This window comes from Lipotes vexillifer, unplaced genomic scaffold (assembly GCF_000442215.2).
Source record: "Lipotes vexillifer unplaced genomic scaffold, Lipotes_vexillifer_v1.1 scaffold138, whole genome shotgun sequence".
NCBI classification, from domain to species: Eukaryota; Metazoa; Chordata; class Mammalia; order Artiodactyla; family Lipotidae; genus Lipotes; species Lipotes vexillifer.
The window spans coordinates 2,093,548-2,119,346 of NW_006797971.1; the positions used below are offsets into that span (position 1 = coordinate 2,093,548).

The 25,799-nt window shown below is 38.7% G+C and overlaps 1 protein-coding gene across 1 annotated transcript in view; it reads right to left on the reverse strand.

The window, feature by feature from the left end:
- CPS1 (carbamoyl-phosphate synthase 1) overlaps positions 1–25,799 on the reverse strand; it is a 145,770-nt gene that overhangs the window by 17,031 nt on the left and 102,940 nt on the right. The window contains exons 26-32 of the mRNA XM_007470013.1: positions 20,654–20,850; positions 20,171–20,238; positions 18,420–18,495; positions 12,726–12,803; positions 10,192–10,299; positions 1,567–1,656; positions 1–152 (exon numbers count right to left, since the gene is read on the reverse strand). The exon at positions 1–152 is cut by the window's left edge and continues 34 nt beyond it. Coding sequence (XP_007470075.1) covers positions 1–152; positions 1,567–1,656; positions 10,192–10,299; positions 12,726–12,803; positions 18,420–18,495; positions 20,171–20,238; positions 20,654–20,850 — 769 coding nt within the window. The remainder of the gene's footprint in view (positions 153–1,566; positions 1,657–10,191; positions 10,300–12,725; positions 12,804–18,419; positions 18,496–20,170; positions 20,239–20,653; positions 20,851–25,799) is intronic.

Sequence of the window (25,799 nt, forward strand, 5' to 3'; positions counted from 1 at the left end):
GCAGGAATTATGGGATGCTCCAATGTTGGAAGGGGTTTCTCATCAATGTTCTCTCCAATCATCACCTTGGTGGCCACATCAATGAAGTCTACCCCAAGGGTCTTGGAAACAAAGGGGAAGGATCGAGAAGCTCTCAGGTTACACTCAATCACCTGGAGAGAGAACAAAATTCAAAAGAAGAGAAAGGATGGTGAGAGACAATGACAATATTAATATGCTCCTGGCCACTTTGGTTCCAGCTGTTACCGGAGGCCCAGTCTTGCTTTGCCAGCCTCTTCCTTTTCTCCCCACTGCTTGACTTTTGCTAACTGGTTTCCTTTCAGTCAGTATCCTTGAACTCTGACTTTTTCCCATCCCCATTCCACAATTCCATCCCCACACACTCTTGACAGATTTGTTTTAATGCAGAGTTCAGATAATGCCACAGCCCTACTAGAAAGCCTTCAGTGGATTTCTACTGGCCATGAGGTTAATGTCTCGCCCTTGAAAGACTTCAATCCTCTTGCCTCTATGTTATCTTGTATCACTTTCCTGGCCCCAGTCTTTCTTTCTAAGTTTACCTTCCATGATTTCCCTGGAAAAATAATAAACTGAGCTAGTCATCATCAGCTGGTCACTGATAAATTGAACTAGTCACTATCTCCTAAAATGTGCCAAATTTACCCATACATATTGTATGTGTACTGTCCTTTCTATCTTCATTTACTTGTCAAAATTCCAGCTATTCTTTAAGACCCAGCTCAAATGACAAAATCTTCCTTGAAATCTTTTATGATCCACCCCAAACCAGGCATATGACAGTCAAATACATGCTCATACACATATGTGCAGGCACACAGACATACACAGACAGACAGACAGACACACACACACACACACACTAATAGATAGGCTCTCTCTGTTCTGTGCCTCCAATACCACTTTACTTGTACATTCCTTCTAGCAGCTATTATATTCTGACTTATGTTATAGTCACCTATAAATTCATATTCTCCCCAGTTCTCACTAAATTGTGGATCTTTGAGAGCAGAGACTGGGCTCTATACGTTTCTGTAGCCACCTTATGACTTTGCATAGTAGGTTAGAAATCAATATTGGTTACTGATTAGTTATATTAAATAAACTAAATTAACTAAGACTAACCTAGTTGACTTAACATTTTTTTATTTTTTTGATAAATGGTATCCAAAACAGCTTTCTTCTCTGAGAAAGGAGTAAACTTCAGTAGATGTAACTTATGACTATTCTACAGTAACCTGGACAGATTACTTTATGATAGTTACTGCATCCATCTATAGTGTACTGAAGATGGTATTCAGTGATGATCTTTCCAGTGGATCAGAGTGCTTTTCAAAGCTGTGACTGACATATCAGTGCCACCAAGAGCCAGTGCTTTCAAACAAGGCAGGCATTATATAGTGTGCAACTCCCATACTCAGACACAATCAGCTGCAGGGGTCTCAGCTGCTCTGTGGCGGTGTTCACAGAGAAGAGTACCAGAGGGACACAAACCAACACGACATAACACAGCAGTGGTGTCCTCTCAAACACCTTGGCATTTCTTACCAAGACCTCATTTCCTTTGACAAGAAACTGGACGTTGAATGGGCCAGAGATGGCAAAAGCCTTTGCTATCTTCCAGGTAGCATCCTTCACCTAGATAAAAAGGACAGTGTTATAGTGCTAAAGAACATTCCTTAGTTTAAAAACAAACCAACAAAAAAGATACAGCACCTTAAATTTAGATTTCTTTCATTTCTCTTTACAAAGAACTACATGTCCACTGATAATAATAATAGTAATAGTAATCATAGAAGCCATTCTTAGGCTTCTATTAACAAAGTAATATTTGTACCAAATGTACTAAATATTCACAACAGGATAGCAGGGAAAAGAATAATCTTACAGGATTATCTTTCTGCCAAATGCATCTATCTACCTACAATTATATACTCTGGTTTTATTTTGAGGGCTAAATGGAATCCTTTCAGTCTAGTTGCTTCAGCACCAAAACTGCAGTCCAAACTCTGTATCAATCTAATGACCTACCTGCTGAGAAGGGCAGGCCCTAAAATTACATGGTACTGCAAAGAGACCAGAGAGATTTCTTTTATGTGCTTTTCTTTTGCCCTAGACTGCAAGGGTAGATATTATGGTCAGAAGGAAACATGTTCCCTTGCAGAGAGGCTCTGCATGTCACATATAGGAATTCCTGTATCCAGCCAGAGATAGAAGGTACTCATGCAAAGAGAGAGCACTGACTGCTGGAACCAAGAGCTCCTCATTCATTACTCTTACAAGAGTGGTTCAGCAACTTAGTCAGTTATAAAAGGAAGCAGAGTCCATGACACAATGAGCTCTGAGAGATTTGGAAAAATCTGAGCTCTTGAGGTCATTTATCCTGATATAAAAAACTGAAGCGGGCTTCCCTGGTGGCGCAGTGGTTGAGAGTCCGCCTGCCGATGCAGGGGATACGGGTTCGTGCCCCGGTCTGGGAGGATCCCACATGCTGTGGAGCGGCTGGGCCCGTGGGCCATGGCCGCTGAGCCTGCTCGTCCGGAGCCTGTGCTCCGCAATGGGAGAGGCCACAACAGTGAGAGGCCCACATACCGCAAAAAAAAAAAAAAAAAAAAACTGAAGCACATTTGAAATCCCAGGATAGTGTTCCTTTATGTTGCTGTTGTTACAAAGCATCCTGCTACCTTCACATTCTAGAACAAAGTAAGACCTTCAGAATTCAGTCCAATGTACAACTAGCCAGACAGACCTGACTAGATTCTGATGGCAGGATTATTGGAAAGTCTCACTAAAAAAGCTAAGCCTAACCTCATATACCAGAAGACTAAAGGAACATCCCCAAGTTACTTAAGATGACAGAGAGGGACCTTCAAGATGGTGGAAGAGTAAGACGTGGAGATCACCTTCCTCCCCACAGATACACCAGAAATACAGCTACACGTGGAACAACTTCTACAGAACACCTACTGAACGCTGGCAGAAGACCTCAGACCTCCCAAAAGGCAAGAAACTCCCCACGTACCTGGGTAGGGCAAAAGAAAAAAGAAAAAATAGAGACAAAAGAATAGGGATGGGACCTGCACCTCTGGGAGGGAGCTGTGAAGGAGGAAAAATTTCCACACACTAAGAAGGCCCTTCGTGGGCGGAGACAGGGGATGGTGGCGGGGAAGCTTCAGAGCCACAGAGGAGAGCGCAGCAACAGGGGTGCAGAGGGCAAAGCAGAGAGATTCCCACACAGAGGATCGGTGCTGACTAGCACTCACCAGCCTGAGAATATTGTCTGCTCACCTGCCGGGGCGGGTGGGGCCTGGGAACTGAGGCTTAGGCTTTGGAGGTCAGATACCAGGGAGAGGACTGGGGTTGGCGGCGTGAACACAGCCTGAAGGGGCTAGTGCACAACAGCTAGCCGAGAGGGAGTCCGGGAAAAACTCTGGAATTGCCTAAGAGGCAAGAGACCATTGTTTCGGGCGGTGAGAGGAGTGAAGATTCAGAGCACCGCCTAAACAAGCTCCAGAGATGGGCATGAGCCCCAGCTATCAGCGCGGACACCAGAGATGGGCATGAAACACTAAGGCTGCTGCTGCAGCCACCAAGAGCCCATGTGCAAGCACAGGTCACTATCCACACTTCCCCCCCAGGAAGGCTGTGCAGCCCGCCACTGCCAGGGTCCCGTGATGCAGAGACAACTTCCCTGGGAGAACACACAACGCACCTTAGGCTGTTGCAATGTCATTCTGGCCTCTGCCACCGCAGGCTCACCCCTCATTCCGTACCCCTACCTCCCCCGGCCTGAGTGAGCCAGAGCCCCCCAGTCAGCTGCTACTTTAACCTCGTCCTCTCTGAGTGATGAACAGAAGCCCTCAGGCAACCTACATGCACAGGCAGGGCTAAATACAAAGCTGAAACCCAGGAGCTGTGCGAACAAAGAAGAGAAAGGGAAATCTCTCCCAACAGCCTCAGGAACTGCAGATTAAATATCCACAATCAGCTTGATGTACCTTGCATCTCTGGAATACCTGAATAGACAACGAATCATCCCAAAATTGAGGCGGTGGACTCTGGGAACAACTGTAGACTTGGGGTTTACTGTATGCGACTGACTAGTTTTTGATTTATACGGTTATCTTAGTTTAGATTTTAGCGCATGTTAACACTGGTAGATTTGTTTATTGGTTTGGTTGCTCTTTTTATTATTTTTTTAAATTTAATAATTTTTTAAAAAATTTATTTTAATAACTTTTTACTTATTTTATTTTTTTATTATTTTTTTCTTTCTTTCTTTTTTTCCTCCCTTTTCTTCTGAGCTGTGTGCCTGACAGGGTCATGGTGCTCTGGCTGGGTGTCAGGCCTGAGCCTCTGAGCTGGGAGAGCCAAGTTCAGGACATTGGACCACCAGAGAGCTCCCAGCCCCACGTAATATCAAATGGCAAGAGCTCTCCCACAGATCTCCATCTCAACACTAAGACCCAGCTCCACTCAATGACCAGCAAGCCCCAGTGCTGAACACCCCATGCCAAACAACTAACAAGACAGGAACACAACCCCAACCATTAGTAGAGAGGCTGCCTAAAATCATAATAAGGTCACAGACACCACAAAATACACCACCGGAAGGGGTCCTGCCCACCAGAAAGACAAGATACAGTTTCATCCACCAGAACACAGGCACCAGTCACCTCCACCAGGAAGCCCACACAACCCACTGAATCAAACTTACCCACTGGGGGCAGACACCAAAAACAACGGGAACTACAAACCTGCAGCCTGTGAAAAGGAGACCCCAAACACAGTAAATTAAGCAAAATGAGAGGACAGAGAAATACACAGCAGATGAAGAAGCAAGGTAAAAACCCCACCAGACCTAACAAATGAAGAGGAAATAGGCAGTCTACCTGAAAAATAATTCAGAATAATGATAGTAAAGATGATGCAATATCATGGAAAGAGAATGGAGAAAATACAAGAAATGCTTAACAAGGAACTAGAAGACTAAAGAGCAAACAAATAATGATGAACAGCAAAATAAATGAAATTAAAAATTCTCTAAAAGGAATCAATAGCAGAATAACTGAGGCAGAAGAACAGATAAGTGACCTGGAAGATAAAATAGTGGAAATAACTACTGCAGAGCAGAATAAAGAAAAAAGAATGAAAAGAATTGAGGACAGTCTCAGAGACCTCTGGGACAACATTAAATGCACCAATATTTGAAGTATAGGGGTGCCAGAAGAATAAGAGAAAAAAAAGGGACTGAGAAAATATTTGAAGAGATTACAGTTGATAACTTCATTAGTATGGGAAAGGAAATAGTCAGAGAAGTCCAGGAAGCGCAGAGAATCCAATACAGGGTAAATCCAAGGAGAAACACGCCAAGACACATATTACTCAAACTATCAAAAATTAAATACAAAGAAAAAATATTAAAAGCAGCAAGGGAAGGGCAACAAATAACATACAAGGTAATTCCCATAAGGTTAGCAGCTGACCTTTCAGCAGAAACTCTGCAAGCCAGAAGGGAGTGGCAGGACATATTTAAAGTGATGAAGGAGAAAAACCTACAACCAAGATTACTCTACCCATCAAGGATCTCATACAGATTCGACAGAGAAATTAGAACCTTTACAGACAAGAAAAGCTAACAGAATACAGCACCACCAAACCAGCTTTACAACAAATGCTAAAGGAACTTCTCTTGGCAAGAAACAAAAGAGAAGGAAAAGACCTACAATAATAAACTCAAAACAACTAAGAAAATGGTAATAGGAACATACATATCAATAATTAACTTAAATGTAAATAGATTAAATGTTCCAACCAAAAGACATAGACTGGCTGAATGGATACAAAAACAAGACTCATAAAAATGCTGTCCACAACAGACCCACTTCAGACCTGGGAAACATACAGGCTGATAGTGAGGGGATGGAAAAAGATATTCCATGCAAATGGAAATCAAAAGACAGCCGGAGTAGCAATTCTCATATCAGACAAAACATATTTTAAAATGAAGACTATTACAAGAGACAAAGAAGGACACTACATAATGATCAAGGGATCAACCCAAGAAGAAGATATAACAATTGTAAATATTTATGCACCCAACACAGGAGCACCTCAATACATAAGGCAAATACTAACAGCCGTAAAAGGGGAAATCGACAGTAACACAATCACAGTAGGGGAATTTAACACCCCACTTTCACAAATGGACAGATCAACCAAAATAAAAATAAATAAGGAAATACAAGCTTCAAATGATACATTCAACAAGATGGACTTAATTGATATTTATAGGACATTCCATCCAAAAACAACAGAATACACTTTCTTCTCAAGTGCTCATGGAACATTGTCCAAGATAGATCATATCATGGGTCACAAATGAAGCCTTGGTAAATTTAAGAAAATTGAAATCGTATCAAGTATCTTTTCTGACCACAATGCTATGATACTAGATATAAATTACAAGAAAAATATCTGTAAAAAATACAAACACATGGAGCCTAAACAATATGCTACTAAATAAACAAAAGATCACTGAAGAAATCAAAGAGGAAATCAAAATATACTTAGAAACAAATGACAATGAAAACACAGTGGCCCAAAAGCTATGGGATGCAGCAAAAGCAGTTCTAAGAGTGAAGTTTACAGTAATACAGTCCTACGTCAAGAAACAAGAAACATCTCAAATAAACAAACTAACCTTACACCTAAAGCAATTAGAGGAAGATGAACAAAAAAAACCCCAAAGTTAGCAGAAGGAAAGAAATCATAAAGATCAGATCAGAAATAAGTGAAAAAGAAAAATGAAGGAAACGATAGCAAAGATCAATAAAACTAAAAGCTGGTTCTTTGAGAAGATAAACAAAATTGATAAACCATTAGCCAGACTCATCAAGAAAAAAAGGGAGAAACTCAAATCAATAGAATCAGAAATGAAAAAGGAGAAGTAACAGCTGACACTGCAGAAATACAAAGGATCATGAGAGACTGCTACAAGCAACTCTATGCCAATAAAATGGACAACCTGGAAGAAATGGACAAATTCTTAGGAAGGTATAACCTTCCAAGACTGAACCAGGAAGAAATAGAAAATATGAACAGACCAATCACAAGAACTGAAATTTAAACTGTGATTAGAAATCTTCCAACAAACAAAAGCCCAGGACCAGATGGATTCACAGGCCAATTCTATCAAGCATTTATAAAGAGCAGAGTTAACACCCATCCTTCTCAAACTCTTCCAAATTATAGCAGAGGGAGGGACACTCCCAAACTCATTTTACGAGGCCACCATCCCTCTGTTACCAAAACCATACAAAGATGTTAAAAAAAAAAAAAAAGAAAATGACAGGCCAATAGATGCAAAAATCCTCAACAAAATACTAGCAAATAGAATCCAGCAGCACATTACAAGGATCATACACCATGATCAAGTGGGGTTTAGCCCAGGAATGCAAGGATTCTTCAATATATGCAAATCAATCAATCTGATACACCATATTAAAAAACTGAAGGAGAAAAACCATATGATAATCTCAATAGATGCAGAAAGAGCTTTTGACAAAATTCAACACCCATTTATGACAAACACTCCCCAGAAAGTAGGCATAGAGTGAACCTCCCTCAACAAAATAAAGGCCATGTATGACAAACCCACAACCAACATCATTCTCAATGGTGAAAAACTGAAATCATTTCCTCTAAGATCAGGAACAAGACAAAGTTGCCCACTCTCACCACTTTTATTCAACATAGTTTTAGAAGTTTTAACCATAGCAGTCAGAGAGGAAAAGGAAATAAAAGGAATCCAAATTGGAAAAGAAGAAGTAAAGCTGTCACTGTTTGCAGATGACATGATACTATACATAGAGAATCCTAAAGATGCTACCAGAAAACTACTAGAGCTAATCAACGAATTTGGTAAAGTAGCAGGATCCAAAATTAATGCACAGAAATTTCTTGCATTCCTATACATGAATGATGAAAAATGTGAAGGATAAATTAAGGAAACGCTCCCATTTACCATTGCAACAAAAAGAATAAAATACCTAGGAATAAACCTACCTAAGGAGACAAAAGACCTGTATGCAGAAAATTATGACACTGATAAAAGAAATTAAAGATGATACAAACAGACAGAGAGATATACCATGTTCTTGCATTGGAAGAATCAACATTTTGAAAATGACTATACTACCCAAAGCAATCTACAGATTCAATGCAATCCCTAACAAACTACCACTGGCATTTTTCACAGAACTAGAACAAAAAATTTCACAATTTGTATGGAAACACAAAAGACCCCGAATAGCCAAAGCAATCTTCAGAAAGAAAAACGGAGCTGGAGAAATCAGCCACTATGCAGAACAGTATGGAGGTTCCTTAAAAAAACTAAAAATGGAACTACCATATGACCCAGAAATCCCACTACTGGGCATATACCCTGAAAAAACCATAATTCAAAAAGGGTCATGTACCACAATGTTCATCGCAGCTCTATTTACAATAGCCAGGACATGGAAGCAACCTAAGTGTCCATCGACAGATGAATGTATAAGGAATATGTGGCACATATATACAATGGAATATTACTCAGCTATAAAAAGAAATGAAATTGAGTTATTTGTAGTGAGGTGGATGTACCTACAGTCTTTCATACAGAGTGAAGTAAGTCAGAAAGAGAAAAACAAATACCATATGCGAACACATATATATGGAATCTAAAAAAAAAAAAAAAACTTTTTGAAGAACCTAGGGGCCGGACAGGAATAAAGACGCAGATGTAGAAAATGGACTTGAGGACACGTGGAGGGGGAAGGGTAAACTGAGACAAAGTGAGATATACACTACCAAGTGTAAAATAGACAGCTAGTGGGAAGTAGCTCCATAGCACAGGGAGATCAGTTCGGTGCTTTGTGACCACCTAGAGGGGTGGGATAGGGAGGGTGGGAGGGACATGCCAGAGGGAGGTGATATGGGGATATATGTATACGTACAGCTGATTCACTTTGTTATATAGCAGCGACTAACACAACAATGTAAAGCAATTATACTCCAATAAAGATGTTAAAAAAAATGTACACAAATAAACATGTGTTGACTGATTAAAAGAAAAAAAAAGATGACAGCCTCAAAGACAACATCTAGCATGCATATTGAGTACTGAGGCAGACTCATTATTACTGGAAAGGTCTTTAAAGCAGTGGTTCCAAAAGAGGATTTGAAAGAGATATATCATAAAGTACTGTTTGAGGTGAGGGTAGGGGCAGACAGTGAAAGCATCGGTTCTAGAAAGTTCTCACGTGACTGCTGCATACCTGCTTCTAACTGAGAAACATTGCTTTAGATGTTGCTCACCTGTAAGTGGCCCAAACATTAGAATCATCTGCAGCAGTAGTTATCCAAATGTGGTCCCCAGACCAGCAGCAATAGCATCACATGGGGACTTGATAATAATACAAATTCTGGGGGCCTGCTCAGAACTACAGATTTAGAAACTGGGGATGGAGTCTTGTAACCTGTATTTTAACAAGTCCTCCAGGTGGTTATGATGCATACAGTTAGAGAACCACTGCACTAGCATACAACCAAATGGGCTCTGAAGGGAAGCGAAGGAAATTGTCATCTTTAAAATACCCAGCAGACTCAGAGGAGGAAGTTCCCCTCAAAATTAAATTTTACCTGGGGCATGTCCTACTGCTACCTAGTTAAAAAAATGTTTTTAATGGGATTCCCTGGTGGCACAGTGGTTAAGAATCCGCCTGCCGATGCAGGGGACACGGGTTTGAGCCCTGGTCCAGTAAGATCCCACATGCCACGGAGCAACTAAGCCCGTGCGCCACAACTACCAAGCCTGCGCTCTAGAGCCCATGCGCCACAACTACTGAAGCCCATGCGCCTAGAGCCTGTGCTCCGCAGCAAGGGAAGCCACCACAATGAGAAGCCCGAGCACTGAAACAAAGAGTAGCCCTCGCTTGCTGCAACTAAAGAAAGCTTGCATACAGCAATGAAGACCCAACACAACCAAAAATAATAAAAAAATAAAATAAATAAATTTATAAACAAAAAAAGGAAATGCATAATAAAAAAAGACTTCACAATCCAGCCCCAATTTAAAAAAAATGTTTTAAATCTTTTTCCCCCCTTCCAGTTTTATTTATAAATGATGACCTTTTCAATGGCTCCTTGGCTGATGGTTTGTGTGGGCAGTATCAGAGTAGCATCTCCTGAGTGGACGCCTGCATCTTCCACGTGTTCAGAGACGGCATGGGAGATGACCTGGCCAAAAGAAGATTTGCAAAAGAAGTGTCAGCTCTTTTTCAAGCTCTTTTTCATGAAGCTACTGCCTGACCCATCCCCCTAATTCTAACAGATGCCTCCAGCATTGAGCAGTTTCTTTGCTAAGTCTCTGATGAGAGGAGTAGAAAGAGCTGCACATGTAGCGTCATCAAGCCTCCCTGTGCAGTGACAGATCACCTCTAAGGGCAGCTGAGAGTGTCTGAAAGCTTACCTCCCTCTTCCATTGATTAGAATAGTTATTAATACCAGGAAAAGAAGGCAACTAAGCCAATTCATAATGACTTTTAAAAATGGACAGGAAAATAAAGCATTTGGGGGGCACTGGAGATAGCTTTATCTTCTCCTTCCAGGTTAAGTTTTAAACACTGGAAAAGAAAAGACGGGAGAGGTCAATATCTAGCTTAGGTAAATGTCATAACTTAGATGGATCAGAAAGAAAATGTAAGATCTAAAGATCAAGAGATCTTTATCAGCACCACACTCTAACCAACTGAGCTAACCGGCCACCTACAAGAGATCTTTAAACTGAAATTTGAGACAGGAAGGAAGCAAGAGGAAAATATTCTTGCCCCCTTTTAGAGGTAAGAAAACCAAGGCTATAAGGATAAATAACCCAAGTACATGTGACTGCTATGTGACCAAGTCAGGTTTTGAACACTTATCTGTCAGATTGCAAAGTTTAAGGTCTCAACCACAATAACCTGAACGTTAACAGTATGTGTGTCTTTGGAAAATGATAAAGCTGATAGTGGGGGAGAATAATTGGGTGGCTGTAAAAGACTTAAATAAATTACAGTGAAGATTTGTTTATCAGATTTATAGATGATTTAAAGCAGAGTGACATTTGAGTCCCAGTACTCCTGCTGTCACTTATGAGTTCTGTGACCTGGGTGAGATACTTTATCTCCTTAGCCTTGGTTTCTGATAAGATAGGAATAACAATGGTATCTGCCTCACAGAATGTTTGTAAGGATAAAAGAGAACACATAAACAGTGCCTGGCATGATATTTAGTGCAGAGTAAGCACTCAAATTTTTTATACTATCTAGAAATGGGGAGGCAACACCTCACTGAACTCTGAAAAAAAGTTATATGTCTGAAGTACTGGGTCCATTTCTGAGTGTGATTGTTTAAAAGTTATGTGAATAACCTGGAACACCTCCAAAAGAAGGAGTCCAGGATGATAAGCAATGGTCAAGGTCTAAGAGAATCTTAGGGCAAGAACATATCCTAGCAAAATGGAACCAAATCAGGCCAACGGACCAGCATTACTTTACCAGCACAATATTTGAAAAAACATAAATATCTGTAGAGGCCAGTCTTACATTCTCCACTTCCACACTGGTATGATCACATTCCTCTTATTTTATACCTCAGTCTCAAAAACATAAATGTTGAAGTGGGAAAGAACATACATATGCTCCATAACTCTGGAGGCCAGCAGGTCAGGGATGAAATTTCTAGGGAAGCAGACCTTAGTTCAAGAGAAGGAATATATTAGATGCCCAAGAAGTAAAAGCAAAAACAAAACAAAAATATATATATACGTCATCTTACAACTTTTTATGCTCTGTATAACCAAAAGTTAAACAGAAAGCAAATGACCACTTTCCAGGTTGCTGTGAAGAAAATTCTCATCCTTGGGGAGTAAGGGGTTGAAATAAATGATATCTAAGGGTGCTTAAACTCTAGATTATAGGATAAGAGGTCATTATATATATAGTATTTTTTTGAAACAACCTTGATTTGAACTGTTAATCTGGAAGAGAAAAAAAAAAAAAGACCAAAACAAAGAAACAAAAAAAGCTTTAACAAGCTTTATTAGTACCACTTGAAAACTAAAGGAAAGAATTCTTATACTTTCATTTCTCCCTGAAGTTGGAGGCATTCATTGTATTAGTGATACAAGATGTGATATGGTAAGCCAATTTTATGTTATTATCTTTACCCACCCTACTCTGTTTAGTTTTGCTTTTATTAACCCAATAAAAAGGGGAAGGATGGAAAAATCAAGAGAGAAGAAAAACTAGGGATTCAATTAGGAACTTCAGAAAGAAAAGTATTGGATGTTTTTCTAATATCCATTGAAACAAAAAAGGAAACACCAAGACAAAAGAAAATGAGAGAGAAAATCTATTCAGAAAGAACGAGTACAGGATGATAATTTTTAATATCATCAAAGAGAAATTCTAAGAGTATGAAAAGCAGAAGATACGATACCCACGACACATCAACTGAACTGTCAGTGAAATGGAACAATTTTTTTGACTGAGCAGCTTGGCCATTATTTTTAGAGACCTGTTTTGTAGAAATCACGAACTCTAATCTGAGTTACGTTTCTAAATTGCCAAGAAAAAAAATCTGATGGGAAGGCAGGAAGGGGGGGTGGGAGATAAAGCACTTACTCTTCCATCTCTGCCAACAGCATCCATTTCCACTTCCCGGGCCCCCTCAATAAATTTTGTCAGCACCACTGGGTGTTCCTGTCACCGAGGAAAACAGAAGGGCAGAAACTTTAGCTGAAGTTACATGGATGGGGTCAAGTAAATCGTGTACCTTAAGTCAGTACCACGGCAAAACTTGAAAAAAAAAACAATGCTCAACATACTACACAAACTCATTAGCCAGTTTGTTTGGTAAGAACATGGTCATTCTCTGCTAACAGTGAGGAAGAGGAAATCTTTCTCCAATTTTCAGTTCTCAGTGAATTGAACATGAGTTTTGAAATTTCAAACATCGACTTCTAGGTGAGTTAGAGAAAAGAGGAGGCTAAGGAGAGGGCAGAATGAGGTTCCTTTTCTGTCTCCAGAGTTATAAATATCTCTCCATTTTATTTATAATTATATATCAGTATTGGTTCAGGTTTTTTCTCTCTTCCTACACTTATCTTTTCTAAGCACTACAATGCCCTCAGTTAGTTCTCTGTATGAGAATTGTGAATGAACTTAGAAGGAGAGAGCATTTTGTTTCAGTTTTATTAGGCCAAAGATGGAATTATTTACATGGAATCAACATGCTTTAAATCACTTCTAAAGTGTGACATTTGTAACTGCAAAATCAAACATTTTTCTATATAAATCTTAAAATGTTCTCCCTCTCTCAGCTGTTTTCAGACCCCTTATTATTCTTGATGTTCTTCCCACACTCAGCTCCTTCATGACAGTGCTGCAATGCCCTCCGCAGCTTGATCACTAGGTGCTTTTCCAGACCAGAAGTGGTTGAATGAAGGCCAGGGTTTAGGCATCTCTTCTCCCCTGCCCCAGGCACCAGCAACGGGCACCACTTGCTCTTTCCTTACCAGACCCTGCCTTTACCTGTCTCCATGCCTCTCTTGCACAAATGCACTCCACCCTCTCTCCTCAGCTTCATCTTTCAAATTTTAACCCATCCTTCAAGGCCTAGCTTCAACGCCACCTCCTCCCTGAAGGCTTCTCTGAACATGTCTTTTTGCTCTGAACACAAACTCCTTTTGGCCACTACCTTGGAATTTATCATCTTATGCATATGTGTTAAATATAATATATCTAAAATACAAGCAAAAATAAACAAATGGGACCTAATTAAATTCAAAAGCTTTTGCGCAGCAAAGGAAACCATAAACAAAACGAAAAGAAAACCTACAGATTGGGAGAAAATATTTGCAAATGATGTGACTGACAAGGGATTAGTCTCCAAAATTTACAAACTGCTCATGAGGCTTAATATCATCAAAAGAAGCAACCCAATCAAAAAATGGGCAGAAGACCTAAATAGACATTTCTCCAAAGAAGATATACAGATGGCCAAGAGGCACATGGAAAGATGTTCACATCTCTAATTATTAGAGAAATGAAAATCAAAACTACAATGAGGTATCACCTCACACCAGTCAAAATGGCTATCATCAAAAAATCCACAAACAATAAATACTGCAGAGGGTGTGGAGAGAAAGGAACCTTCCTACACTGTTGGTGGGAATGTAAATTGGTACAGCCACTATGGAGAACAGTATGGAGGCTCCTTAAAAAACTAAAAATAGAGCTACCACATGACCCTGCAATCCCACTCCTGGGCATATACCTGGAAAAAAAGATGGCCCAAAAGGATACACGCACCCCAATGTTCACTGAAGCACTGTTTACAATAGCCAAGACATGGAAGCTACCCAGATGTCTTTTGACAGATGAATGGATAAAGAAGATGTGGTATATTTATACAATGGAATATTACTCAGCCATTAAAAAGAATGAAATAATGCCATTTGCAGCAACATGGATGGACCTTGAGACTGTCATACTGACTGAAGTAAGTCAGACAGAGAAAGAGGAATATTGTATGATATGCCTTACATGTGGAATCTAAAAAGAAATGATACAAATGAGCCTATTTACAAAAGAGAAACAGACTCATAGACTTACAGAGCGAACTTATGGTTACCAGGGGGGAAGGATGGGGGGAAGGGATAGTCAGGGAGTTTGGGATCAACATGTACACACTGCTGTATTTAAAATGGATAACCAAAAAGGACCTACTGTATAGCACAGGGAACTCTGCTCAATGTTATATGGCAGCCTGGATGGGTGGGGAGTTTGGGGGAGAATGGATACATCCATATGTATGGCTGAGTCCCATTGCTGTGCACCTGAAACTATCACAACATTGTTAATCGACTATACTCCAATATAAAATAAAAAGTTAAAAAAATGTAATATATCTTATCTCCTTTAACAGAACATTTTAAATAGAAGTGAATTTTGTAAAAAAATTCAAAATAACCAATGTCTCAAGCCATAAATAAGCTTCTCTCTTCTTAAATTTATTATTAAATGAAGAAATTTTCCCCACTTCCTTTTCTTCAAAGGTCTATCAGACATGGAAAATTTTTTTCATCTCTGTTTCCTCTTTTTTAAAATATTGGATGTTTACTGTTGGCAGGCCTGGTAGAGCTGTGTTGAGACTTACTTACGTGGGAATTTTTCCGTATATTATAATAACAATGTAACTGCAAACAAAGATAAAGTTTAACAGCTGTCTTAGTCTCTCTAGCCAAGCCTAAGACAGGGGTTCTTGTTCAAGTGAGAAAAGCAGGATGGGGCAGCAGGAAAAAACTAGCAAGTTCGTGGTCTCAGTGGGGACTGGATTTGGCCTTACCACAGAGGGAGCTCTGAGTTGCAGTACAGAGTAAGTCCCATCTTGAGGCAAAGGGCAGTCACTGTCCAGCATTTTGAGCGTGGTGGTAAGGTGAGGGATCTTGCCTCCTGGTTGACAGAGACTCCCATTTGACTGAGAATAGTTATCCTGAGAAGTATAGCTGGGAGGTGTCATCAGCTACCACAGCAGTTGGGGGATGGGTGCCCACACAGGTAAAGGGATCTGAGGGGGGCAACAACAGCATCCTCCCTCCTGGCCAATTGAACACATTTATGAAATAGCCCTTAATATGTTGAGGAAGAAAATTTCTTAATAAATTTCAGTCTTTCAGCAACATTATACATTGTTGGCTCTCTTAAAGCACTTCTTTCCTTAGGTGTCCATGATCACCTTTTCATACTTCTTTCTCAGGCTCCTTTGTGGTTCTTTCTTCCCTGCTCAGCCATTAAATGCCAGTACTCCTTTCATCTCTGTCTTAACTGTTCCTTTTCCTCTGTACTATCCCAGGTGATTGCTTCCAATCTCAAAACTTCAATTACAATGATACGCTATTGACTTGCAAATCTGTAACTACATCTCTGTCTTTAGCCACGATCTTGATCTTCAATTCCAATTCTATATAACCCTCTGCTTTCAGAACATCTCTACTTAGACTTCTCACACTCAAAAGGTCAAATATTACATATATGATTTCCCCCTCTAAAGTTTCTCCCTTAAGTGTTCCTTGTTTCAATAAATGGTACCACTGTCCATCCAGCTGTCTAAGGCAGAAACTCAAGAATCATCTCTTATCCTCTCTCACCCTCCACCTCCATCCATTCACAACCTCAATACACATTCTCAATATTTCTAGAACACATGCACTTCTCTCCATCTTTACTACCATTACTCTGATCCAAGGCACTGTCATCTCTACCCTGAGCTACACAACAGCCCTTTAACCTCCTTTCATGAATTCAGACTTGTCCCAGATTTTACTCTCTATACTATACAAGAGTGATCTTTCTTTTTTTAACTTTCAATTGCTCTTTTTTTTTTTAGTTGAAGTATAGTTGATTTACACTACTGTGTTAGTTTCAGGTATACAGCATAGTGATTCAGTATTCAGAAAATATGACAAAATCCACCTCAGTATATAACTGACAAGGTTCTCTTTACCTGCTCCTTGTCTTTCTGCTTTTCTACCATCGTTATAATCAACACTCCCCGCCATGTTTGGCAGCCTAGCCATATAAGTGAATGCTTTATCAGTTTCTAGAAACTCCATGCTCTTTCTCAGGCTCAGGCCTTTACAGATGCTGTTCTCTCTTCCTAGTCACACCCACAATGTAAACCTTTTAACTCTGAATCAACCATTTGGAATCAATTTAAAAGTCCCTTCTTCAAGGACTGGACCCCGATACTTTTACACTCTCCTTCAACATCATGTATTTTCTCTATTGCAATGCTCATCATATTTAATTATAATTATTTGATGTCTGATGTCCCTAGTAAAGAGAGTCCTCTGTGAGACTATCTTTTCATGAATGTAACACCTGATACTGAGAACAATGTCATTATATAGCAGGTGCTAAATATGAATGGATACATAAATAGATCAATGATTAATGGGGGCTAGTTTTACTCTAGATTCACTGAATTGAGAATCCCAGATTCTGCTGTATTTTGATGGGGAGACTTGAACCAGAAGTACTCCATTAAGACATCTCTATTATAAAACTTTGGCCCTGTAAGGATTCTATCCACCTGCTAGCAGAAAAAAATATTTTAAAAATATTCTACCAAGTAGAGGCCCTATAAGATACACTGTCCCAGACAGTGGCTCATCACTCACATGAGACCAGCTGGGTCAGGCTGCTGGTTTCTCAAAAGATGAGTGTGGCAGGACCCCCTGCAGGGAGTGAGATAGAGAAGAGGACAGTATCTCACTCCAGAGCACATTAATGAAAACTGGCCCTTTGGAGAGAGTCCCTCCTCAGTTATCTGACTTTCACACAAAAGTGAATTCAAAATCCACTTGGTTTCTTTTCTATACTCTGTCTCTTCTCACTCTTTATCCTTATGCACTCTTTTCACTGACCAAATTTCCTTGGGGAGAAAATGCCACGCAGAAACGAAGCCCAGCTTCATGTGTGCAGGAAGAATCCATGCTCTTTATTCCTCTTTCAAATGCCTCTGATTTCACTCTTTGGCTCCCTCCAAACTCCACTTGCCTAACATCAAACTCTTCTCTATGAGTTGTGTTTTCTCTCTCTCTCTCCTTTATTTTTTCTTTTAGCCCTATCCAGCTTTTGAAGCTTTTAAAAAGAAAACATTACTTTTATCCTCTACAGTACAAGGTCTGCAGATCAATAACCCCACTGGGTAAATCTTAAATGGATTACACTCAGGTAACGCTGAAGGAGAAAGTAAAAGCCGGGGCAGTGGAGAAAGCTGGTTGAGTGAACACAGAATTATAAACATTTTTATTAACTTACAAATAGAATGTACCAAAATGAAAAAAATCAATAGGTGAGTGAGGGGATTTACTATTGAAGTTGCAGGATTGACTAAGAAGGCAAAGAAAGTCTCTCCAGGTGTGAGAATTAAAAATCAGGGAAGCCTTCATTTGTTCGTGATGACAGTGGTTGGGCTGCCCTTGAGGCTGGGAATCCCATGGAATAACCTGACCAGCATCTAACTCATTAACAGACAAGTTTGTGCTTATGCAGCCTTGCTCTTGGAGACTAAAATTGTATAAATCTCTGTTCTGATCAAATATTCACTGGTCTTCCTCTTCTTCCACTAACCCTAAGGATCCAAATATAATTAAATGTATATGTGTTTTATCATTTCTATATTTAGGACTATAATGGGTAGAAGAAAAAAGGAAAAACATCATAACATCCTGTGCAAAGAAAAACAACATTAAAAACAAGGTAGCAATTAACAGAAAAGGTAAAAGTCACCAGAAGGAAATAGGACACTACCTGAGAGACTCTAGTGGCCTCCTCTAGGAATTTTTTCATCTCATCCTCGGAGAATACCACATTCATGGCAGACCCACTGGGTAAGGAGGGGGAAAAAAAAGAGGTCAGTTTCTTTTACCACTTCAGAAGTAAAGCATGCTAGAATTGATTGCTTCTCAGAACAGTTCCAGGCAACCTCTAGTTCCAGACTAGGCTAAGTAAGAAGGTGTCTCTTTCTACATTGAGACTTTATGTAATCAACAGGACAATCAACCAAAGTAAAAAGTCCCCAAAGTTGCGGACGAGGAAGGGGGGTGGGACATGAGATAATGCCCAAAGAGAACCATGGTAGCTCTTAGTGATGGCACATCCCCAAGGTCCAGCCTTTCTGATTTATTGTTTTAACTCTCTTCTGGTTCCAGGTAACACTTATACTGTAACAGGATTCATCCCAGGATCTAGCTTTCTAAACTTGTGTCTTCAGAGCTCATTACCCATAGCTGATCTTAACCCACAAGTATGCTGTCAAAGCAGGTCATTCTACTATCTCAGCTGGGTTACCAAAGAATCAACTTTTTAGTAACATTTGCAAATATAACGTACGGTACCTGACTGAAATGTATTCAGCTGTGTCCTTTCAAATTCTTGAGAAAGAATACTATCTGAAATCAATTTACTCTGAATTCTGGCATTTTGAGACTGGGATGGGAGGGGAGGAAAGAAGGGAAGACTAAGCAGAAGGGAAGAAATAAGGAAGAAAAATATCACTTTCCACTTCCTTTTAAAAGTAACTTTTTCTTTACCTTTTCTACTATATTGCAAATTTTATGCTTGAAGAGCTTTCAATTTCTTCATCTATTTAAGACATGAAGGCTAAGGTCCTAATGACGCTGATAATTCACAGTATAGGGAACTAAAAGAAAGATACCGATTGCAATGATGTGAGGGAGCACAGTAGTCAGAGCGACCCCCCTTAAATGCCTGTGTTGTTTAAATTAACTTACATTAATACCTCAGAGAAGCAGTAGTATTGGACTGTGGTTTACACAAAATGTCACTTAAAGAAAAAGGAAAGTTTCCCACCTCACTTGAAATTTTTCATTATTTTAAAGGATCCCATCTCACATTCCATTTACACTTTCAAATTGTGCACAACAAATTACGTTTCTCTTATTATCCCCTGTTCAGTGAAGCAGCTCTTTACACGTGGTAACATCTGAAGAGAGTGACAATTGACGATTTCTCCTTTGATGACAGAACTTAGTTTCAAAGTTTATTATAAAAGACACTGTCCATGTACTCCAACATTGTAATTCATTTATTTAAAAAATCTAATCTCAAAAAAACAAAAAAATTCAAACCATAGGCACCATCGGAAGGTGCTGACAACAGTCAAAGATAAGCTGTCATTTCTGGGTATCAGAGAACAGATGCTGGTGAGAGATATCCCAAGCTTGTTTTGCTTTGTTTTTGCTCTTTGTTTTTTTAAATTGTCCTCTTCTCTAATGTAAAGCTATCCTCCTCCATTTGGCAAGGAGATGCCCTAAGCCATGCTTCTAAGATGTAGGATTGGAGACACTGTGTTGTCACTCCCTGAAGGAAAAGCATTAACTGAAGAACTATGCACAGGTCTTCATTCTGGCTGTGTTGGTATGGGGATTGTCGATGGATTTACAAATTACTACACATCAAAGCCTAGTGCTGTTAGCAAACAGAATGCAGTTCTGTGTCTCCTGACTTTTAAATAATAGTTTTAGAAAACAGTATATTACCTCAAAACATAGGAAGGTCTCAACAAGCAGGGGTAGCCCACTGACTTCGCAAATTCCAATGCCTCATTCTAATTAATAGAAACAACAACAAAATGCATGAATAGTTTAAAATATTCAATAGAAATGCAGAATGGTATCGTTAGAACAACTGGTAACCCAACTCCTTTTATTCTTTCTCCCAAAAGACACCACTAAAATGTAAACTGGACACCAAAATACATAAAATTTCTAGTTTCTAATTCTAAATATCGTCTAGTTCAAAAATAGTCTGAACTACTTTTCATTGTTGGAATCAGTGAGAATACTCCTATCAATTTATAACCAGCATTTAACTGCAATCATGGAAATTCAGCAACTTTAAAGTAAATTCACTAAGCATAGTGCATTCTCTGTGCCCGGCAGTTAGCATCTGCAGTAGTTAACATTCAGGTTACGACTCTTCAAAATGGAACATTAAAAACAGACTCGTGTTTCTCTCCTTACCAAAGTGTTAACAGCTTTCCATGGTGCCTGAGACACCTTCAGCTCATCCAAGACAGCTGAGAAGATGGAGCGATCCTCAGCCCTGTCGATCTGCAGAGGGCTCGTGCCCATGATCTTGACACCATTCTTGTATAGGGGGACTGCCAGGTTGTTTGGAATCTGGCCCCCGACTGATATGATACAGCCACCACATGCCTGAAAAATATGTCCTCGATATCAGCCACTGGATAATGAACAACTGTGCTAATACTGCCTCTGTTGCCTTTCTGAGAATGCTGAATGAACATGACTGTGATATTTTCATTATTCCCATCAATGAATATATTGTTATGCCACAAAGAGGTAAATGGATTTAGTCCTGACTTTCCAGGCACTTACCTGCTAAAGTCTTTGTAAGACTCCCATACAACCACACATGATAACCATGTAAGACTCCCATAAAACTACACGTGATTACCGTGCACGACTTCCATACAACTGCATGTAAACGTGTGACATTTGCATGTGTGGCAATTAAAAGAAAATTAAGTCAATGAACATTTCTGTCCTGTACTTTACATTATAATCAACTAATTCTTGAACTACTGTTGTAATTTCTTAAACGGATACAGATCTCTCTTTTTAACATTCCCCTCTGCTGTTCCTCTCCACCCCTGCACTTCACATTCAGATAAATCATTCAAAAGACTGCTTCACCAAGTTACTCCTATACTCGGAGTTCTCCAAAGGTTTCCTTTGCCTAAAGGATATAGTGTTAACTCATTACCACTAGGGCCATCAAGACTTTCCAATCTTATCTATGATCACTCCTGTCAGCACCAGGAAAACTACCTACCCACTGTCCCCACCTTCGTGCATTCCCACCAGCAAGCTTTCTCACCTCCACGTAATCTTTCCCTGCCTGTTTCCTTTCTCCCTTCTCCTTTCCCTTATCAATTTTCTAACAATCCCTAAAGTCCAGTCTAAATCCTACCTCTCATTGTGACGTCCTGTCTCCTTTACTGCTGCATGGTACCTGTCTACAGTACCCAGAACTCACTTTAATTCCTATTTCTTTACTATTTGCCTTATAAGCAGTCCCTGAATCGTTAAACTTAATCTCCTATGAGCAGTCAAAACTCCAAGATTTTTTTCTTAAAAGCCCACCAAATCTCAAATGTTCTTGAGACTAGTGGTATAGAAGTGAGGGTGAGCCAAAGAGGGATGGTGGGGAATTGGGTTTGGACTTAAGTCCCTCCTCTTCTTGGTTCCCTCTGTGAAACTCTCCCTGAGGTTCAATCTTCTTGTCTGTAAAATTAGGATAATACCTGCCTACTTCATAAGGTTCCTATGTATGTAAATCAAATAAGATAATAAACATTAAAGGTGTTACTACATTATACGTTATAAATAAGACATTATTTATATTAGAAAATATTACAATATCTGATGGGCCACTGATCTGGGTGTAATTTGTGTTTGCTTTAATGACCTACTAATGAATGTTGCTGAAGTAATACATATGTGCCAAATGTATTTTGTCATTATTTGAAGTTATTCTGAAATATTTTTTAAAGGGATGAAGCTCATTTCTCTCTGATAAGAGAAATTACGTACTGCCTAAGCAAACACCCTGCAACTGAGTGCTTAAATTCATTGTAAACATTATGGAAAATAACAGCCCACATTTCTGCATATTTATAAGTACACTTAAACTGCTTTTATCGTCATTTTTTATGTTCAATATCCATTTTTTGCAAAACCTTTAATAAATATTATTCTCTTAACTATAGTATTTTTATTTGCTTACTATTTTTAGTTTATTAGCAGCATTAATATTTTAGAAGCCTAGAAACTAATTCCTCAATTAAATATATAGAAAAGTCTCTTACGTGAAAGACTTCAAAATAAATTCTAAAATTAAGGGAGAAGTAGCCAGTTAGCAAATATCAGAGTCAATTGGACTAAATAGGTACTTACAGTTGAATAAAAAGGCTCTAAGTAATAAATATATCAATATTTTCAAAAATAACTCTATGGAATTGATTTTTATTTTTCAATAAATCAACACATTTAAAAACAATAATACTATGCACTGCTACTATTTACTAAGTACATTACTGTATACCCTAGACGATGTTTTGACTTTCATGATGGTCATGGTATCACTTTGAGGCAGTTATTACTATCCCCATTTTGCAGTTAAATAAACTGAGGCTTGGTGAAGGTGAAATGACTTGCCCATTTTTCTCATCTAGCAAATACAGACTTACTTGAACTCAATTCTACGTATTGTAGAGCAGTTATGCTTACCTAATATACCAAATCTTTGAATCTGAAGCTAACCCTGTTTTTCTGGCTGGTTTCAAAGGTAGTGAATGTTAGAAGTTAGTAGAAGAGCAATTTCTAAAACACTCTTTTTGGAAAGTGGTAGATAGAAAAACATTCACTGCAAAACCTATTCTCGTCATTGATCTCCAGAAATAAAGACCATCATTTGGAAGACAAATCACATCCATAGGAATGTTTTAGAGTAATGGTGTGATGGTTTGTGCAGGTTTTGCCTGTACAGCAAAGAGAATTCAGTAGAAGAGAACATTTATGGGATGAAGTTAATAGATGAGAGTTTTGTGGAAGAATTTTATCTTAAATTGGCCCCAACTCCAAGCACAGAACTTGTAGGGACTTAGGGAAGAGAATCTGGTATCCCACACAGATAAATTATTATCATACATATTGATACAACCACACAAATAGTTTCAAGTAACTTTCTGAAATAAAATATTCTAAAATTCAGATTTGTTTCCCAGATTTCCAAATACTTTAGGCCTAAAGTAATTCCATTAGTGTCCCAAAGTTCTACCGATGTTACCTAGATTTGTTTGTAGTATTTTTACCCAGCTTAGTTTCTTAGTTTTTAAACCTGATATCACAAAGCTAAGGTACCACTGCGCAAAAACATTTCTGAAATAATCTTTAACCTGAAATTTATTTTTAGCAGTGAGGAATGAAAAGAAAATTCTTCAAATTTATTTGAGAACATCTCAATTTCCCTTAGACACTAATCTCTTTGGTCAGTCCTTATTTTTATAAACAAATTAAATGCTGTATTATTGATAGAATACGAGGTAAGAAAACTTGTCTTACTAACAGAAATAGCATTTACTTCATCAAAAAATAGCCTTGATTTTTGTAATTTCATGTATTATCTCTAATTTACAAGCCTCCACTATTTATATTCTGTCAGTGAGGTTGATCATGCATTATTTTTTAGTAATTTGCATTTTAGTAAAACATTTTTAACATTTCAGACAGAATCTTAAGCTTATACTTAATTACAATTAAACCAAATGCTAGGAATGAACCCCCATCCTGGTTTAGAGTGATGCATTACCTGATGGGTTTTGCCTGTCACTAATTAATGTCTGTCACTCTTTCATTCACTTAACTCAAGTTGTAGTAGAGGTACCATTGTCTACATGTACATATGGTATTAGGTGTTAAAAACAGGAGAATTAAATCATTAAGCAGAGTACATATCTATGGGGTATGATCCAGTAAATTATACATCATAAAAGCAAGAAAAATTGTATAATTAGGACTCAAATCAGACACGGACATCATAAGGTGTCAAATATGTTGCCTGGTATTTTTTTGTTGTTGTTTTGAATACTTGAATTGTATTTAATTTATTTTTTTATACAGCAGGTTCTTATTAGTCATCCATTTTATATGCATCAGTGTATACAAGTCAATCCCAATCGCCCAGTTCATCAAACCCCCACCCCTAACCCCCACAGCTTTCCCCCCTTGGTGTCCACACGTTTGTTCTCTACATCTGTGTCTCAACTTCTGCTCTGCAAACTGGTTCATCTGTACCATTTTTCTAGGTTTCACATATATGCGTTAATATATGATATTTGTTTTTCTCTTTCTGACTTACTTCACTCTGTATGACAGTCTCTAGATCCATCCACGTCTCTACAAATGACCCAGTTTTGTTCCTTTTTATGGCTGAGTAATATTCCATTGTGTATATGTAACACACTCACACACCAAAACATAAAAGATAAAAATGCAAATCTCTTCTCAGGGAGCAGAACTCATGAGCACAGTCATAAGGAATTAATGACTTCAGTTTAAAGGGTTGCTCTTTATAAAGTTTAAAAAAAAATGTCTGCAGCCAAAGGGATATATCACTATAACATTTTCTCTTAAAAAAAAGAACAAGTGGGAAGGAGATTTTGGCATTTCTAGTATCTCCTCTCACTCAACTTCTGATCAAGACCTCCCTCCAAAGCAGCCTGCTTTACTCCAGGCCATGTCACTTTTCTGACTTCCCCTTAATGGTTTCTTTAGAGGTGATTCTTTGATTCCATGGAAACAGGCTTGCTCCTGAACTAGACCAAGAGACCTGGACCAAGGGACCTATCATACTTTCTATCATCCCATGTAGCTATGTATCCTTGGGAAAGCCTATTGCCCTTCTAAGTGACTCAAATGTGTGCTTTTAAATAAGTTTAGACACGCTTCCAATTTTCCGCAAATTTACAGCTGAATGCCTCAGTGCCTTCAGAATCTCTAGGGGCATCTGAGGTCGAATAAGGGCAGCCTTCCAAAGGTTGAGGCATACCCGGTATGAGAGACAATGCTTGTAAAGCCTGCTGTGAGGAGACACACAGCAACCTTATACAAGGGAACACAAACACAAATATATGTACATATGTGTATGATATGTGCATATGATATATAACATTTCTTGTGGGGTAGTTTAAAGGATATATCAATGGCATATTGTTCTTATGTTCTTCAACATAACATTTACAATTACCTTATTATATATAGTAGCACTATAAAAACCAATTAGCTTCAAATAGGGCCAATTTATTTATTTCTATCATACTGAATTCAGTTATAGTAAAAGGACCTCATTATCATCCATATGTAACTGCATCCAAAGGCAGTTGTAAAAGATTTTCATCTTTCCTTAAACCATTTCATGGGGAAATAATTAATTATGTGTAAAATGCCTGCTGCTATTGCTTGCAATGCTTGTTAACATTTTTAAAACAATTATGTAACTTTTCACATATTACGTCATGGATTCCAGTTTTATTTTAATGTCTTAAAGGTAGGGACCTGGTTTTATAGCTCTCTATCCTGCTGA